Source organism: Thunnus albacares, chromosome 19 (genome assembly GCF_914725855.1).
Source record: "Thunnus albacares chromosome 19, fThuAlb1.1, whole genome shotgun sequence".
Taxonomy (NCBI): Eukaryota; Metazoa; Chordata; class Actinopteri; order Scombriformes; family Scombridae; genus Thunnus; species Thunnus albacares.
In genome coordinates, this window is record NC_058124.1 from 16,704,447 (window position 1) to 16,722,306 (window position 17,860).

The following is a 17,860-nucleotide window of genomic DNA, read 5'->3' on the forward strand; positions in this document are numbered from 1 at the left end:
TAATATCTTTTCATACTGTGTCACTACATCACTGCTCATGTTCTCACTGGACGCTATCTTTCACCCTCTGTCTCTCTTTTGTGTGTAGCTGGAGAGAAGAAGAAACCTGTGAAACCAGTAACGGGAACCCCCAGCCCAAAACTTAACGGTCAGTTCTGTTACAGGCTGGTACAGTCCTGTCATTCCTTGTCTATTCTTGACTTTTCTTTTTTCATTTTATTTTGTTCTAGTTTAGTCTTGTCTTGTCTGCTGTAGTTTAATAAATCTGCTCTGCTTCATTCCACCCGGCTCTTCTCTGCTCTACATTGTTGTTCTTCATGTGCTCTTGTCGATTTCATTGTACTTTACTGCATTCATTCATAGTTCTGAATAATTTATTTTTCCTCATTATACATAGAAAGGTAAATTAGCTACTGATGTTCTCTACGCTCTTCTCTATGCTGTAGTTTTGTTCAATGTTTTTTTTAAGCTCTGCTCTGTTGTAATCTGTCCTATTCTGTTGGAGTTCTATAACTCTCTGTCATTACACGAGTTCTTATAGCTGCAGTATGTACAAGTTTCTGTAACTATCAAAGCAAGAAGCAGCTTCTAAATCTATTGAAAGGTTCTGTCTAAAGCCACATGTGAACTCTTGGCTTCTTAGTACACATAGTAATGGGGTTATTACCTATGCAACTATAGGAAATATAAATGAAAAGCAAGAACTTTCACTCATATCTATTCATGTATTTACTGTATTCCAATAAGGCACACAAGAAACTTGAAATTCTGCAAGATTGTTTTTTTATCTAAACTGCGTGAAATCTAAGATCTTACTGATACTTACTAAACACATGCGCTATTTTATTTTAACATTTCTGTTTTATTCTGTTCTGCTCTGTAGTTCCAGATGATGTCTTTGCTCCTAACTATATTTGGAAAGGGTCCTATAATTACCGTGGGAGGAAGCAGCCTATGACACTGAGCATCACCAGCTTCAACTCCACGACAGGGAGAGTCAACGTTACCCTTAGCAACAGCAACATGGAACTGCTCCTATCAGGCATGTTACAATGCAGCTAATTATATCCTACATACTGTATATAATGTATGGTAAATGTTATGTGACAGGACATGGCATGGTCATACTGTATGTCATGTTCATGGTACAGTGCACTGGTGTGTTAGCCATTCTGAGTAATATGGAGCTCCTACTATCAACACTTTGTATTGCACACTTTTTGTTGTTTTATGGCAGATTATTGCTGTATGAAGTTAACTCCCTCCCTAGAGCCACCAGCCTCTTTTTAAATGTTTGTTGCTGTATTTCCTGCCCAAACCCTCATCTGCACATACACTTATTCACACACAGACCTCCCAGGGTCCTACAACAACATCAGGGGGGGGTTAAGACCCTATTAAAACGCAAATCCTGTTGAAGCTAGAACTGGTAGCAGAGAGCCCAAAAACAAAAAACATGCAGCTATCAGACTTTTAACATCCATCCTCTGGCTTAAAGGAGCAGCTTTAGATCAATAACGGCTAAGGCAGTGCTCATGCAGTCACCAAAGGGCCAGTGCCCAGTTGCAATAAACTTCAATGTTGTCTTAAGATGTAATTTTTTCCCTTACCTAAGCACTGTACTTAAAGGAATAGTTAAACAATTTGGCAAGTACACTTATTTACTTTTTTTCTGAGACTGAGATCAGAGGATCAATCTAAATCTAATGTTTGTGCATATCTTAACCTTTACATGAACAGTAATGTAAAAAAAAGACAATTTGATTTTAGGAGTAGGGTGGATCATTTTGGGTTTTTTTTCTTGTCTTATTTATTCATTGGGACCGTGTATAGTGTTAAACATAAATGTTACTATTTTATACTATTTTAACTCCGTACCAGAGTTAGCTTATAGTAAATTTTCATCTGCAGTCCCTACAGCAGGTCACAATTAAAACATTTTACAGCACAATACCAAACAGTACAAAGCAAAAACACACATTTTTTTTACATGGTTTCAAGGTTTTACTCTCTCTTTCATTTTTACCTTTATTTTACTGATCCTACTCTTGCTTACTGTACTGTTAAAGTTGTTTTTTTTGTCCCAACATGTCTCTCTCTTCTATCTTTATGATTTCCAATTGGACATGATACTGTATATACACATTGGGGATACACCAGTTCAAAAAGGAACACATGCTGATGTAATGTTCTGCAGCAGGCTAGCAATTATATTCCCTGGGACATTATAAACCATGGATTTATTCTGTCCTCTCCAGGAGTGTATAAGGCTTCTGAGGCCAGGCTGCTCCTGCTGATGTACCAGGTGAACTATGTGAACCAGGGAAACCAGCTGAAAGACTCAGCCATCTCTCCAGCCAAAATCATAGATGACTCCTGGACCATGGATGGATTTGTAAGTCTCAGCAGACACAAAGGAATCAACTTTATTTACTTCAGCCATCAAAACTACAAGACAAACATTTTCAGTGCATTAACTCTGTGATTGATTGGACAGACAAATTCAGGGTGAGACAGTCACTGCTCCACAACTGAGAGACACATATCTTATTTGTTCAGAAAATCACTGCAGTGATTACTTTCTGTGAGCTTACTGTGGTCATCTGCTTAGTTTTTCTAGGTTCTTATACAAATCCCTTTTTCCCTTATTTTGTCTAATTCTTAACATTGTCGTGATGCATTCAGTAAATATTCATCATGGGGTATCTGCAGTTTTGTAGCACCAGCTGGTCTGAAAAAGCAGGAAAACTGGATTACTCACGATTTACAGCAAAACATTCAATAAGTCTCTTTTTTTTACTCAAGTGTGTAAAATTGTGTAAATCGTCGTAACGTTGTTTGCCTATAAGATATTTCAACAATAGATTAAGCAAAAGTCAAAAGCATATCTTGAATTTATACATTGCTGTGTTTACACAAAATGAAATCAACATTTGTCCCTCTCTTACTATCCCTCTCCCTCTGTTTTCTTCCTTTTCCCCCTTTTCTCAACCATTATTTCTCTCCTGTCTTTATCATCCTCCCATTTCAGGTATCAGCAGAGCCTGATGGTTCTAGTTACGTATTCCAGGGTTTCATTCAGGGAAAAGACTATGGACAGTTTGGACTTCAAAGACTGGGTAATTCTGTTTAGGTTTAGTAACAGCATCGGATAATGCATATTTTTGTGTTAAGTCAGCTTTGACTGTAAATGACAGATGTGAAAATCTCATGAACTGCCTGCGAGAATCTCACTGATGGAGAAAGTAATCAGGGAGCTCCTCTTTGCTGGCAATAATGACCTTATTGCTCACACTTAGTCAGCCTTGCAGTGGATAGATTCTCACTATGCAAAAGCTGCTCTTCACACTCGAAGTCATCTTAAAAGGGCTAAACTCCATCAGCCTGCATCTTCCATCGCCATCAAATTGAGTTGAAAGGAGTCATTTACCTTAGGTGATCGGGAACTGATCTGTACTGATGCCAAAATCAGCAAACAAGCTGAGGCAAATGGCACCTATGGTAGACTCATTATTTTGGGATTAACAAGACATTTACACAATCTGGACAGTGTGCTGTACATTGCAGGTCTCAGCTCAACTGAAAATGCTAAGAAGAGAAAATAATTGTGATCTTCCAGCATCCACTGTTGACAAGATCTGACTTGCAGCTGTTATGGAGAGAAATGCTAGTCCTGTATAGACTTTGTCACTTTGGAAGACCTCCTTTCAAACATGCAACAAAACTGAGTTTTTTGATTTTTCTAAAATAATATGATCAGAGTTTTGCTTATAATAAATCAATAATTCTTTGTCATTTCATCATTCCATCCTGACCAATTGTGTGACCAATGACGATGCTTTTCTTTGTATACAACAGGTCTGAATATGTCAGAGAGTCAGAATTCGCCACCGCCTCAGCTTGGTACCAACAGCAGTTCTGTGGCTATCGCTATTCTGGTGCCTTTCTTCGCTCTAATCTTCACCGGCTTTGGCTTCTATCTCTACAAACAAAGGTGTGCTAAAAAAAACACACACACATGAATTGCATTTAAGTCATGTCTGTTCTTCCGCAATAGAAAAAAAAATGTGTTCCTGTCATTGAATTGTTATATCACTTGTGTTTTTTGTGCTGTCACACAAAAAGTACAAAGGCATTGTTAACATTTAAGCATCTTGTCAGATTCATGAAAACAGTACCTGCCCCAGTGGTTTGGTTGTTGAGGAGACAGTTAAGTCATTATCTGTTGCAAACTGTGCTGCAAAACAATTCTGTTTAGGAGGTTGTAAATTGGATTTTTCAGAGATGTGATTTAAGCACAATTGACTGGTATTCTCATTGTTAAAAGATACAAATGTCCTCTGTTCTGCTGTTAGTATCTCAAAAAAAAAGCTTGCTGAAGGAATTAGTTTTGGATGGGCTGATTGGAATCTCACTAGGCTTCCTATAAGCACAACTCTCCTTCTAATCCTTCTTATAACTTCTTTACTATTCTTTCACTCCCAAGACTCCCCATAGCTATTGTCCACCAGTTAAGTGAATATTAACAGACAAACAGTTTTATCACTCTAACATTGTAATTATATTTGCTGTTCTGTTTTTTTCACAGAACCACACCAAAAACACAGTACACAGGTTGCTCAGTCCATGAAAACAACAATGGCCAGGCTGCCTTTGAGAACCCCATGTACAACACCAACGCCAAGGCGGTGGAAGGGAAGGCTGTTAGATTCGATCCGAATCTAAATACTGTCTGCACCATGGTCTGAGGATTGATTGTCCTCACTTGAACTTAATGACTCAGATATCTAAGGGGACCACAATTGGTACAAGGCTGTGAAGGGGGAAAGCCGTATGCTTCGACTCAAACCTCAACGTCGTCAGCAACATGGTCTATACATTGATTACAAAAAACCTTCAGCCCCAGTTCAGAAACCTAATCTCGCCCAGTCAAGGGAAAACTATCCATCTGAAACCAAAACTCGGCGTTGGTACCTTTCATTCGCAGCATTTTGCATCCGCAACTGAATTTAAACAAATGTAAAATTTCTGCTATCTCTGATGGATGCAACACAGCCAGTGTAAACTCACAGTGAGATGTGACGTCAAGAAAAGGATGAAAACTACACCGGCCTATGTATTATCCAACTTTAACTCCAAGTCTTAGCTGGTCAAGGAAAATTCATAATTTGATTCTAAACCGAACATAGCCATTATACTTCAACCTCTTATTTAATCCCACTCACTGTCTAATACCAGTAATAATGATAAAGCCATGACCTACTAGTCAGATATCATGACATGTCACCATAACCCAGTGCCGAATTTTGTATTTCACACAGAGCTTTGGAGAGAATGACCCACTCTCCGCTCTGTGACCGTTAGTCCTTGCCCGGGGAGAGCGAGAGCACATTATCAGTGCTCTGGCTGTGGTTATACATCATAGAGATAAACTGCACTACAAAACTAGGTTGATTTCATTTGTACCATGTTGTCTCCCCAACTGTACTGAACAAATACTTACTTTGAGGAACACAGAAGCAAAATGGCTGCGGATGGCGAAGGATGTCACAAAAGACACTGTGAAGCAAAGAATGCTGTTCATCTGGGTTCAACACTGACAGTAACAGACACTGTCACCAGCAGACCATAAGTAAACTAGAAACTGACTAGTTATGAGCAGGAGCCTCTTAAATCTCTACAATGACCACGGAATACAACACCCTAGCAACCAGAGAGGACAACCTCCTGACTCTGTGACAACCAGAGGCTGGTATTACCAGTCTCTTGTCTTTTTTTTATGAAAATGGAGTCTGAGACGGCTAATGCTAGCAGACAGTAGCAAAAGTTGCTTTGAAAAGGGACTAACTCCTAAGCAAAGGATAAGGGGGAGCCCTGGAGACGGAGCTATAATCCTAACTGAACTGGGATTAGAGCAAAGCAAAACTAAAAGGAGTCTAAAGGGGAGCTAGCACTAATAGAACAGATGAGAAGAGACTGACTCATCTAATGGATAAACTGCTCCTTCCCATCCAGTGGATAAGAGATGGAGACAACCCCTAACCGAACTGGAAGTAGAGTAAGGGAGTCATCAAGAGAAAAGATGAGATCTTAAAATCCCAACACAGCAAATCAGAGCCTGTCTAACCTGAAATCAACTACTGAGAGAGGTCAGCCCTCCCTCTATGTGACGAATCAGATCAGACAGAATATGGCCTTGAGGAAAGATGTTCCCGATCTTGTGAATTTCAATGGATTCTGATGAGAAAGACGTTGAATGGATACAGAGGACTCTGATGGACTAACAAAGGAAAAAGACTTTGAGAAACAGAGAAAGCTCTGGCACTAAAGCACATTCTACAGGAACACTACCTGTCTACCCACTGAGAGACGGACAGATAGAAAGGTTACACAGTCAGAGACACTGACGGGATTGAGTGACAGACAGAAAAGATGACAGGTGCACACACTAATGAAAATCTAAAGAGACAGAGAGCAGACAGGTGATATTAAGAGACAAAAAAAACAGATATTGTTAGACGCAAAAAAGATAGACACGTTCAAGAAGACAAGTAGGGTCTTAAGACTGTTGCAGACTTCCAGTGTCTCCACTCCACAGACAGACAGACAGGTTCAAACACAGATTAACAGGCTTACAGACAAACTAAACACAGACAGGCTGATAGACATGAGACATAGACAGGCTTACAGACAGACATAAATTGACAGACAAGCTAAAAGACAGACAAACAGGGTTATAGCCCTACAAATGTGGACACCGTTCCACTGTAATTCTGCACTCTGCGAGTGCTTCTCTCCTTTCTTTGTTATTGCTGCAGAATCTTCTGATCTGTAAATCTATTGCATATATATTCGGGAGCATTCACCACCTATATTTTTGTGCTATATATTTACCACAGGGGAGGGGCTGAAGGGGAAAGACAGATTATAGCAGAGAGTTTTTAGAAAAAAAAATGAAATAAATATCAGATATTACAATTATGTGCTGTTCACAGAAGTCACAAACAATATTTTTGTTTCCTTTGTGACATGAAATTGGTTTTATTTCCATTTCTTGTGTAAACGTGACGTTCCTCACACCAACACTGTCTTTCCCACTGAGGCAATCATGATAAGTGTCAGTGGTATTGTTGTTGTCATTATTGTTGAGATGCAAGGTTTGCCAGCAACAATCATGCTGTTTCAAGTTAATGTTTCATCACACATTTATTACACATGGCAGATTTCTAAGATAAGATAAGATGATCCTTTATTGATCCCTGGGGGAGAAATTCTGGTTATTCTATAGTCATTAATAGATGGAGTTTGTGCTGTGGTTGCCATTATTTTTCTTCCCCTTCACTGCAGTTCTTGATCACTGCAGATACATAACAGTGTCATCTATAATTTATAATTTAACGATCAGCTGGAACAGCACTTTTTTCTAACCTAACTGGTCATATGAAGCCACAGAAACATGTCAAAACTTACAGAAAACCCAGCTCTTAATGGAACCCACTGTTGTTTTCCATCATCTTTCATAAGGCCATGGTGAAATAAGAAACACACACTGTAAAATAAATAAATAAAAAAAAGATATAATATTAATGGCAAAGATAATAATGATTACTGCTGGTGAACTGCCCGACAGTTTGTGGATTATGGACCACGTACATGTTTTGACCCACGTAGAAAATGTGTTGTGTATTGACATGCCAGTTCTTTTTTGTATTTTTATGTCATATGTTGACGTGTCGAAAGTAGTTTGGAAAGAGTGGCTTTTAGGGTGTTTTCCATGGGTTTCTTTGTGAAATGTTACTAAAATTATGACCCAATTTACTTGTACAACATACAGGTTGTAACCTTATTAGGTCTTAAAACCTCAAAGACAAGATGTGTAAATCTTAGAAGGATCATTACCTTAAGTTCACCTCCAGGTTTTATATCACTGAGTCTCGGTGCTCAAGTTGGCTCCTCTGTTAACGAAGCGTTTGGTCTCATAAATCAATACTGAAATGTCTGGGATCATGGTAGTACAAGAATTCTCTTTTCAGACGATTCAGATTTGACCTTGTACTGAAATCCACATCTATTATAAATTGGCTTACAAAATTTACAAACCTTTACTTGGATGTAAAGAAGAAGTTTGTACTCCCTTTGGCACTTGAGAACTATCATACACTTGTGTGTGGTGCAATAACATATAGATCTTAATGACGTATGATGTAGTGTTTTGCGTGTGCACGTTGCATTTCAAAGGCTCTGAAGGGCCTTGAACGTCATTTATTTCAGAGACACTGAAGCTTTAAGATGAACTGATGATTTGGGAAAAGATCTTCAAGGTTTTCAAGTTGACATCAGAGTAAATTCAAACATAAAACCAAGGCCACTGAGATTTGTTATTTCCCCTTGCGTTGAATGCTTATTTTTATTTTATAAATATATAGCCTTATAATCTCAGCTCACTGTTCCTTGGCTGGTAGTTATTTTTCAGATCTGGCCTGCTACCAACTCTGATAAAAAATGTTTATAGCTGGCAACCTTCACCGTGTTTAGCCCCTGTCAGCCACAGGAAGCTGTTGTTGCACAGGTTGTTGGCCTTTCTGATGGTTTCATGTGCCGTCGATAAACCACCGCTGAGAGAAGATGTCAGATATGAGTGTGCATAACATCCATAATAGTTTCTTATTGTAAGGGTTGGGCCTGAAAATGCACCATATACTGTACCTATATTAATTGGTCCCCACATGACAGGAATACATACACCAATGAGCATGACTCACTGTTTTTCAGCTTTGGTCCCCATTTAAAAAAAAAAGTACTTATTTTCTTTTAAAGAGCCTGGTTTAAGGAGTGAGAGACAGAATTTAGTGAGTTTGTGTCCCAACACATGATGAATACCAGTTGCTTTTAATGAGTCTGGGTGCCAGGGTGAGCAAGAACATCGACTTTGTTTTAAGAACCCCCGCTGTCGTGACCACAGGCGCTGACTGCAACCAGCTGACAGAAAACTCCTTTTAGAGTCAGAACTGATTTAAAAGCAACGGTAGCTGCGGTTTCCCCGTTTATCCACGCTGCGAGTGTCCCGCATTGCATCGCTATGGTGACATTATTTCTTATTACAGTTTGGATTGATTGTTGCTGCTGCTGTTGTTGTCGTCGTTGCTGTTGTTGTTGTTTTTCGGTATGGATCTGACACAGTGCCTACCAAAAACCATGGGACTCCCCCCAAGCTCCCCCCAACCCTGTCATCCACACGAGCTCTTTCAAACACACGCACACGCACACACACACACACACACACACACACACACACACACACACACACACACACACACACACAAACACACAAACACACAAACACACACTTGCTCCAGTCCTCCCCTTCATCAGAAGTCATTTTTTTCTAAGCTTCAGTCTATTTTGCCACAGGCTTTTCCTACTGACTGACCGCAATAAGACCCATGTGATTTGAAAGACTTAAAGCCGTTCCTGCCTGGGGACATTGGAAATATTCACCATTTGAAAAAAAAAAGATGAAATATAGAATAAAAAAGTGTTTTGTACAGAAATATATTTTTATGATGAAATTATTTGTAAAATGTATGAATCTATTATGTAAATTTTCAATGCAATGTAAGATTAAAAAAGGCTAATTGCTTTTGTAAAAAAACGTGTCTGTCTTTATTGTCTCTGTACTTTCCTGCTAATTGATTTGCTGTGACTATTTTATGTGATTAATACCAGGCAAACAAAACATTGTATTCAAATCCATATTACTGGCAGTGCACATTTCAACTCCTGAACCTACTGTCATCGGTTAGTGAATATATACCACTGTACAAACTAGAGATTATACATATTATGTTATGTTCAAATGTGACTGGAAAACTCATTTTCAAAGTCAGGGACTGCCTTGCAGGGGAAATACTGCAGGCACAAAGTGTAAAACCATATAAATAACAGTGCAGCTATCTCACCTTGAGATGAACTCCCTGAACTGCGACCATTCATTCACTGTGGAAGTCCTTATCACTGGGAATGCAACATTATTTCTGCTGCTGCACCTGTGACTGCTGGTCTGACTTTCTGCAACAGAGGCAAATGCAGAGTTTTCATGCTGCATATATCATGAACAGATATTACAAGCCATGAGATTTTTCTACAGCTTGGAAGTGCATGTCTGGGTTTTTTCAAGCAAATGAAGCCCGTCGCTAAATGTATCTGCGGCTCCTGGGTCACCACTGAGGACGAATAGCTACATCTGAAATGAAATGTGCTTACATCTTAGCTCTTCTTAGCTCCCCAAAAATGTCTCAGCCGACCCAAAAACTCTCCAAATAATCCATCAGTTTAAACAAGTAGTGCATAGGAGTCAGTGGTGACACTTTTAAAATTGGTGAGCCAGGGACTGCTCTGTACCTTTAAGTTCCTCATTATGACACTAAAGTTATGCCTTCTACAGTTAACGAGCCAGCTCAATACCTGTCAGCACTTTAATCACTTGACACATAACTCTGTAAATAGTGCAACCACCAGTCCTTGTGGGATTTCAGAAGACCAAAATGTTTCTTCACAAAATAGATTAAGGCTGCTGATCAACAGGGGATCCAGACGGCTGAGAATTAATTATGTTTATGCAGCATCACCATAGGAAAACAAACTACACAGTGGATATGGGCAAAAAGTAACAACTTTTTAAAAAATGACAACTGTATCACCTTTACTGAACTCTATTGGCGACCAGTGGGAATTGCAACAACACAAACTTGTCTCTTGTAATTTTCCTCTTGTCTCTTGTGACTGCCTTGTAATGGACACAGTTTTACAAAACAAATGAGTAAGTTGATTTGACTGAAGAGGAGGAGGTATAATAAACAACAAAATTTCCCTCCCACATAAATTTAAGTCTATAGACTGCAAAATATGAGCCTACCTTGGCCTGTGTTTTGGAAGATAATAATTCAAGGGAATTTAAAAATGTGTCTGTCATGATTTGAGGCAAGAATTACTGTTGACATACTGTGTTTTGCGTTTGGTTGCCTGCTAAAATAATGCAACAATATTGTTTTACACATTTCAATTGGCCATAAAAGAAAGAAAAGAGAAAGGCAGAAGCAGAGAAGAGATTTCTTCTTGTTCCAACAGTTGAATGTTTGAGCTCCACTGTGCAGAATGATGTATGTACAGAGTTTGACACAAGAAGGCTGTTTTCACATTCATCTGCTGATGGAGGAAAATTTCTCTCTCATTGAAAAACAATTTTTAGGGACAGGCCTACGAGCATGATTTGTGACATCACAAGTAGTTTAGAAGCCAATCCTGGTCAGCTGTTTCTCTATGTTTAAATAGGCTCTGTCCAATTACAGAGAAGACAATTGCAGTTTTAACTTAACTTTAGTTTGTGCCTTTGAACATCTTAATCACTGAATGTTTTTACATTTCACACTTTTGAACTGACGATTCAATTTAGTTCTGTTACTAAAATGGGTGAGCAACTTTGATAATATTTTAAATAACTGTTATTCAACTTTTTTGTTATCTATCTATCTATCTATCTATCTATCTATCTATCTATCTAGGCTATGTTTTGGAGATGCACATAATGCACTGGAGACAAATTTCCCCATTGGGACAATAAATATATCTTATTTACATCTATTTATTTTACCGGAGGTTTATTCTTGACCTTTAAAACAGCAGTTGAGAAAACAGTCTCACCTGAAAGTCCATTTAGTAGTTGTTCAGGTGCTTTTGATCTTATCACAGGGTCTTCATCAACATAGACAGGAAGTCCTGAAGAAATGGAAATGTTTTTGATTTGTGTTTTTTTTCCTTCTTTTTTTAAAAAAAAAAAAATACGGGACAAATACGCTATGAACCAATGCCACATTTCAAAAATATTCATAGCCTTACTATTTTGCAATACCTATCCCTAAAAGGGCTTTTAAAAAACTGCAATTACATGACAAAAAATGGGCAAACTCCATCTGCAGATGAAGACCAAATGATATGATTGAAAGTTCCAGAGCAGCTACTGAATAATGTAGTGATTTCCTCAAATTTTTTAACTCTTTTATTAAGTTGCATTGCTGTTTCTCAAGCCAATTACAGCGGACGTCGGCGTGCTCATTTAGCACAATGACAGAAAAATCATATAAAGTTCAGATTTATAAACTGTACAACATTATTTAATTTGAGGAGATAAATTTCGGTTATTTTGGCTGGTAAACGTGAAACTCTTTCATAATTTTGGTGCCAGATAGAAGAGTTTTTTAAGGGAACCACGCCGAGACGCTCCTTTGTTGACATGTAACTACGTCACAATGGCGGCTGCTGAATGTATCGACGAGGATATTGTGTCGCTTCTTCTGGAGGGACGAAGGCCGCTTAAATGACCTAAAATTTGACTTCAATAATGGATAATCGCTTACAGTAAAACTGTCAACCACTACGAAGTGGATGGACTTCTTTCTCAGTGGTTGTATCGTCAAAATGGTGAGTCAAGTTTGACGTTTTCCCCCCTGCTGATCACTTAAGTGTTGTTTGTTGCTCCTTCTTGCTAGTTAACGTTAGCTGTCACACGTCCACAAACTCATGATTTATAGTGAGTGCTTTAATTTCTTTGTTTTTGCTTCCAATTTATTTCTCGAAGTGTATTGAGGTGAAGATCTGTGACGTTGTGCGGTAGCCTAATATTTTTAACTGAGTTATTCCTGGTATTAACTTAGAGTTAAAATGCCTTTTGACAAGGTTTCAACAGAAAGTTAAGTATCCCAGTTATAGTACTGATTGCAGACTACTGGTAATTCTTGTTTGAGTGTTGGGATAGGTGATTTAAATTTTGAACGTTGAGAGTATTTCACAAAGGATGCTTGGAGAAGCTGGGCTTTGGAAAAGTCTGACTTAAGTTAACCTAAACAGCTCACCCAGGCTTAAGTCAAGCGACACGGGGGGACTAACTTAAGCCTGGTTTAAACTAGGACTGCGACTAACAATTATTTTCATTGTTGATTAATCTGTTGATTATTTTCTTGATTTTTTTGATTCGTTGCTTGGTTATAAAATGTCAGAAAATGGTGAAACATGTTGATCACTAAATGAAGATGAAATTCTTAAATGTAGATAAATCGACTAATCATTGCAGCTCTTGTTTAAACAGATGAGATAAATTGAGACAAATTTACCAAACTAGAGCTTTTTATTGAGTAAATCACCACCACACACACACACACACACACACACACACATACACACACACACACACACACACACAACGTCCTGGGATCCACTTGGGATTTTTTTCATTTGCAGACTGAGATAGTCAGTATGCTGTTGAGAAAATTCAAGTTCTGTTTAACAAATTCATTTTGTGTTATCATTTTATACTCAGGCACTTAAACATGCAGCTGTTCCAGCTAAAAAAATGTTAACTTTTCAATTACAAAAACAGATGATACACTTAAAACATTTTTCACTATAAATAGAACTCCGACTAACATATCGGTTTTGTTGGCTGAGCTACTTTTACACTTGCCTTTAAGGCATAGAAAAGTGGAGCAAAGCTCACAGTGGGAAGTTAAATGTAGTGGAAGTTCAGCATGAAAATAGGTCTGCATGAAAGATGATTGCCTATGTCTACAAAATTGTGTGTTAAACTTATTTTAATGGTTTTGGTGAATTCTGTTTATAGAAGAAATGCAAATGTTTTGCCTAATTCATTAGGATACCATGTGGTTGTGACCGTGGCAGTGTTATATACCAGTGTTTTTCAATCCTGGGGCCTGTACTACAAAGCAAGTTCAACATACCCGGGATATCTTTTCATTAGCTGGCTTCACTGAGCCTAACATTGGCGGTCCAGATAACCAGTACTACGAAGCTGGCTATCAACTAGCTCTCCAGCTACTAGTGCCTTCATGTGAAAGAGGTGGGGATGTTAATTATGAGCGACATCATCGGAACCGTGAATGAAGTACTTCACATGAAATGAGCTGAAACGGTGATACTAAGTACCTGCGGCAAACTTCTCTTTTTGAACAGCAAAAAGTCATATTCAACAAAGTGAAATGTGAACTAGAGAAGTAGGCTAAGGCTTAAAATACATGTATGAATTATTATATATGACTTAATTATAGAGTGAGTATTTTTGTTATTTAGTTGGCTGATGAAGGAACCATTCTGAATATGTCACATAAAAAAACTTAAAAGTTAACTTTGAAGTTAACTTAAACTGTTTCTGCTACTGAAGTAAAGAGTGGAAAAGTAGTTAATGACTGATGAGGTCTATCAGACCAACGTGTTGCATTTGTAATCATGGGAGCCAATTAACAGTGTGTTGATTATTGTTCTAATAAAAGACAAGCTTTAGATGTTATCTCCAATTAACGTCACACAGGTGTCTCATGATATTCTGAGCTGCAGTGATTGAATCAAGAGTATAAAATCATCCACACTGTCAGCTATCACTCTGAGGATAAAATAAACTTTGCACAATTAAAATGCAGCTAAAATCATCAGGATGCGTTTAGTGTTGTAAAGAATTTCTCCATTTGTTAGAAGCTCTGTTTTAAAACCAGAGTGGAAATAGAAAGCCTGGAACAATAAAATGTTTCCACTGACCTATAAAAATTTTTTGCTCTTTTTTACTTGTCACTTTATTCTAAACTCAGGACTTTTGTCCATGTTGGGATCTGGTAGGAATGATGACTCCCTTTTTCCGGTGATCTGATTGGTCAGTGGTCGGGGTATTGACAGGTTGTGATCTGATTCTCTGAAGTTAACCTCCCCCGGAGCAGGTTAACTGTTCAGCATAAGTTACCATGGTGACCTCGCTAACCCCAAATCTTGTTTCATAGTACAGGCCTCTGTTCCTGGAGCACCCCTCCCCTGCATGTTTTAGATGTTTCCCTCTTCCAACACACCTGATTCAAATCATCAGCTCATCATCAAGCTCTGCAGAAGCCTGATAACGACCTGTTCATTTGAATCAGGTGTGTTGGAGCAGGGAAACATCTAAAACATGCAGGGCACAGGACTGAAAAACACTGTTATATACAGTGCAACGTGAACCTGATGTCAGGGTCAGGGAGGTGGTCTTTGAGGGATAATGTTGAGACTTGTAGAGTGATTGTAAAGCTGTGAGGAGTGTGTTGAGTCTTGCTATTGTTGTGTTATGAGTGTTTTAAACTCTGCCTTAAATATTTTATCAAGAACATCTGTGATTCTTTCCAGCCCTATTTTGTGGTTATTTATTACCTTGCTTCTTTTTACAAGGCACCCCTGTAAAATCTTTTATTTTTGTGCAGCGTGACCTAAAACTTGTGTATTTTGAATATTGGTCAGTGATTATATACAGTGGTAGGAACACTTACATGAGGTGTGCTGTTTGCAGTTATTTGCCTTATGTGGCCACTAGATGGTGCCATCTGACCTCTGTAACTTCTACTTGAGCAGTTCAGTCTGCCTGTGTTGACAGCATGTTACCTTAAATTAATGGATTTGAGACAATGAGGGAAAATTAAGTTTAGTAATTTGGCAGCAGAACATCTTCACCCAAGACAACAAAATCAGGAAATGAAATGCCAAACCAAGTCATTTTTTAAAAACATGACCTGGAATTTCAGTTTTTTTTTACAGTGTTCTTCTTTTCTGAGTTTTCAGAAACTAGCTTTATTGTTGCTGTATGTGTGCCAGAGCCTGGATGAAGATCAGCACTCTTCATCTCTCTGTTAGTCAAACTGGAGCAATCTGGCCTGTTTTCTGTTATCTGTGCTCCAAATATGACCAAATTAATTTTTAAAATCAAGATCCTAAAAAACTAAGAATGATTTTGGGTAAATATTCGTAGTGTTTGATGTGTGCAGACGCCTTTGATTTTCTTTTATCTTCCTCTGTGTGATCAGCAGATGGAGCCAGTTGACCTATGAAACTGGCTTTGAGTTTAATATTCCTTTGCCAGTATTGGCTGCTTTGACAGTGATACCAGTACATGGTGTTTTAATATATGAGTGTATATACTTACCATGAATAACTAGGAATATATTGGTTAAGAATAGAGCACATTGTAACACATAAGGTCAGACACAAGATGAGTGACAGTCAAGATTTTTCCTCAAATGTGCTTTAATTAAAAAGCAGAAATTGCAGTTAATAGATCAAATCCTGATTCACAGGAATACGTGCAGCTGGAGGGATGATTTGTCCATATTCAAAACATTATGATTATATCTCACAAATTAAGTTTTCCTCTTATGTTTTGGGTCGCTGCTTACTTTACTTTTAGGTTCTATAATCTCACTTGTGTGGTGGTTGATTATAGAAGAATCTCTCACTGCGTTTCGTTGTATTGACCATAGTAGATCAGTAGATGGCGCCAGCTGACTTTTGATCTACTTTTTACTCTGAATTGTTCTGTTGAACTGCTTTGACAGTGTACTAGACACCATGCAGCTGTAAAATTTTAACATCTGTGTGCAGCAAACAAAAGTTTTTTTTCTTTACTTTTTTTATTTGAAGCATTGCAAAATATACTACGATATAGCACATCCAGGCACACATTCTCACAAATATAAAAAAGTAGAAAAATGCATCACAAGATCAAACTAAAGAGACTCTGAAAGATAGAAACACATTCAATAACCAACCACAAGTCCAGTGTTTGTCTGTTAGATGTAGGTTGAATTGTAAATACAGTGACCATCCAAATTGATACCAACAACATACTGTATTTTTCATGTAGTGTGTCCTTAAGAAAATGAATGAGTTAACAATCACATTTTGTATGAAAGAGGATGGAAAACAATAAAAATTGCAAGTGATAAACCAAATTATGAATTATCAGTTGTCTGTTATGTCATCAAGAAAATGAAATATAAATATATTACATATACTTATGCAGAAAAGTGCTATGGCTGGTTATGGTTTTAAATCTAAGGAGAGGGATGATGTAGATGTTCACGGACATTCCTGTATTAGTAAATAGTGTTTCTCCAGAATAGAAAAAAAGCAAAAAAAAGAATGCACCGATGTAGCACACAATGTTATGTGTGCATTTTACCCTTGATTTTATTGGCCAAATGTTGTCAGTAGATGGAGCTTGATGACCTGCGATACTTGAGTTACACATTCCTGTACCTGAATCGAAATACAACACTACAAATAAGTGTTCCTGAACTTAAGTGCACATCTTTTTATTTGTTGCAACATTAATTTTTCATTGAAGGCAAATGATGAGAGGAGAGAACAACAAACAAGGAAAAGCATCGACTAACCAAATCATAAGTTATTTGAATTAATCTCTGTTACAAGAATAGTTCTTTGACTGATTTAAAATAGAATTAGCACAGAGAAAGTAATACGTTGTTTTTTTTATTTTTTCTTTTAGTTCAGCATCATCTTGCTTCAAACCTTTTTTAGATTCCGCACCTTTTTAGATTATCTTCTAGTGACAGAGAGGGTACAAAGAAGAACATTCAGCCCGCTGTGTTTTAGTCAAACTGGGACAAGCTGAGGCTGCAGGGTCCGTGGGAAAGGATAATCATGCAGTGAAGCTCCTCGAGAAGTCCTTTCGTGTATGAAGCCGCTGTGTAGCCATGTGAGTGTAGTGGAGAGTGTGTTGAGAGGGTAATTGTGACCAAGACAGAGACCATAATTTGTCCCCATTGCTACACTAATGGAAAGAAAAAGGTGGTCAGGGATCAGGTTGCGGATTAACATGAAGCGGATGCATACTGTTTGGGGTAATAACCGTATTTTTATTTTTAAGAAAAATGATCCAAACTGTTATCTCCTACAAAAATGAGTAATTGCAGTATTCTAGTTTTAAAACTGTAAGAGAAAAAAAAGATAAACATCCCAGTAATCAATTTTTAAACCATCA

At 37.9% G+C, this 17,860-nt stretch overlaps 2 protein-coding genes and 1 long non-coding RNA gene across 5 annotated transcripts in view; 2 read left to right on the forward strand and 1 right to left on the reverse strand.

The window, feature by feature from the left end:
- Nucleotides 1-9,624, forward strand: part of csmd3b (CUB and Sushi multiple domains 3b) — a 385,890-nt gene extending 376,266 nt beyond the window's left edge. Inside the window, exons 68-73 of the mRNA XM_044335847.1 lie at nt 89-148; nt 884-1,042; nt 2,259-2,395; nt 3,032-3,119; nt 3,859-3,994; nt 4,589-9,624. Of these exons, the coding sequence (XP_044191782.1) occupies nt 89-148; nt 884-1,042; nt 2,259-2,395; nt 3,032-3,119; nt 3,859-3,994; nt 4,589-4,748 (740 nt within the window). The 3' untranslated portion in view covers nt 4,749-9,624. The remainder of the gene's footprint in view (nt 1-88; nt 149-883; nt 1,043-2,258; nt 2,396-3,031; nt 3,120-3,858; nt 3,995-4,588) is intronic.
- On the reverse strand, nt 2,407-11,989 carry LOC122969842. The gene is made up of 4 exons (XR_006399097.1): nt 11,909-11,989; nt 11,701-11,775; nt 9,960-10,068; nt 2,407-2,731 (listed from the first exon to the last, which is right to left on the reverse strand). It is a non-coding gene; the product is annotated as an uncharacterized LOC122969842 (long non-coding RNA).
- A 77-nt stretch (nt 11,990-12,066) lies between these two features.
- The window catches only part of LOC122969840 (teashirt homolog 1-like), a 177,866-nt gene continuing 172,072 nt past the window's right edge, over nt 12,067-17,860 (forward strand). For 2 of the 3 annotated variants that reach the window (XM_044335841.1, XM_044335843.1), the window contains exon 1: nt 12,071-12,477. The gene's annotated coding sequence lies outside the window, so the exon portion shown is untranslated. Of the gene's footprint in view, nt 12,478-17,860 lie in introns of all 3 variants that reach the window. The other variant, XR_006399096.1, reaches the window with a different exon arrangement.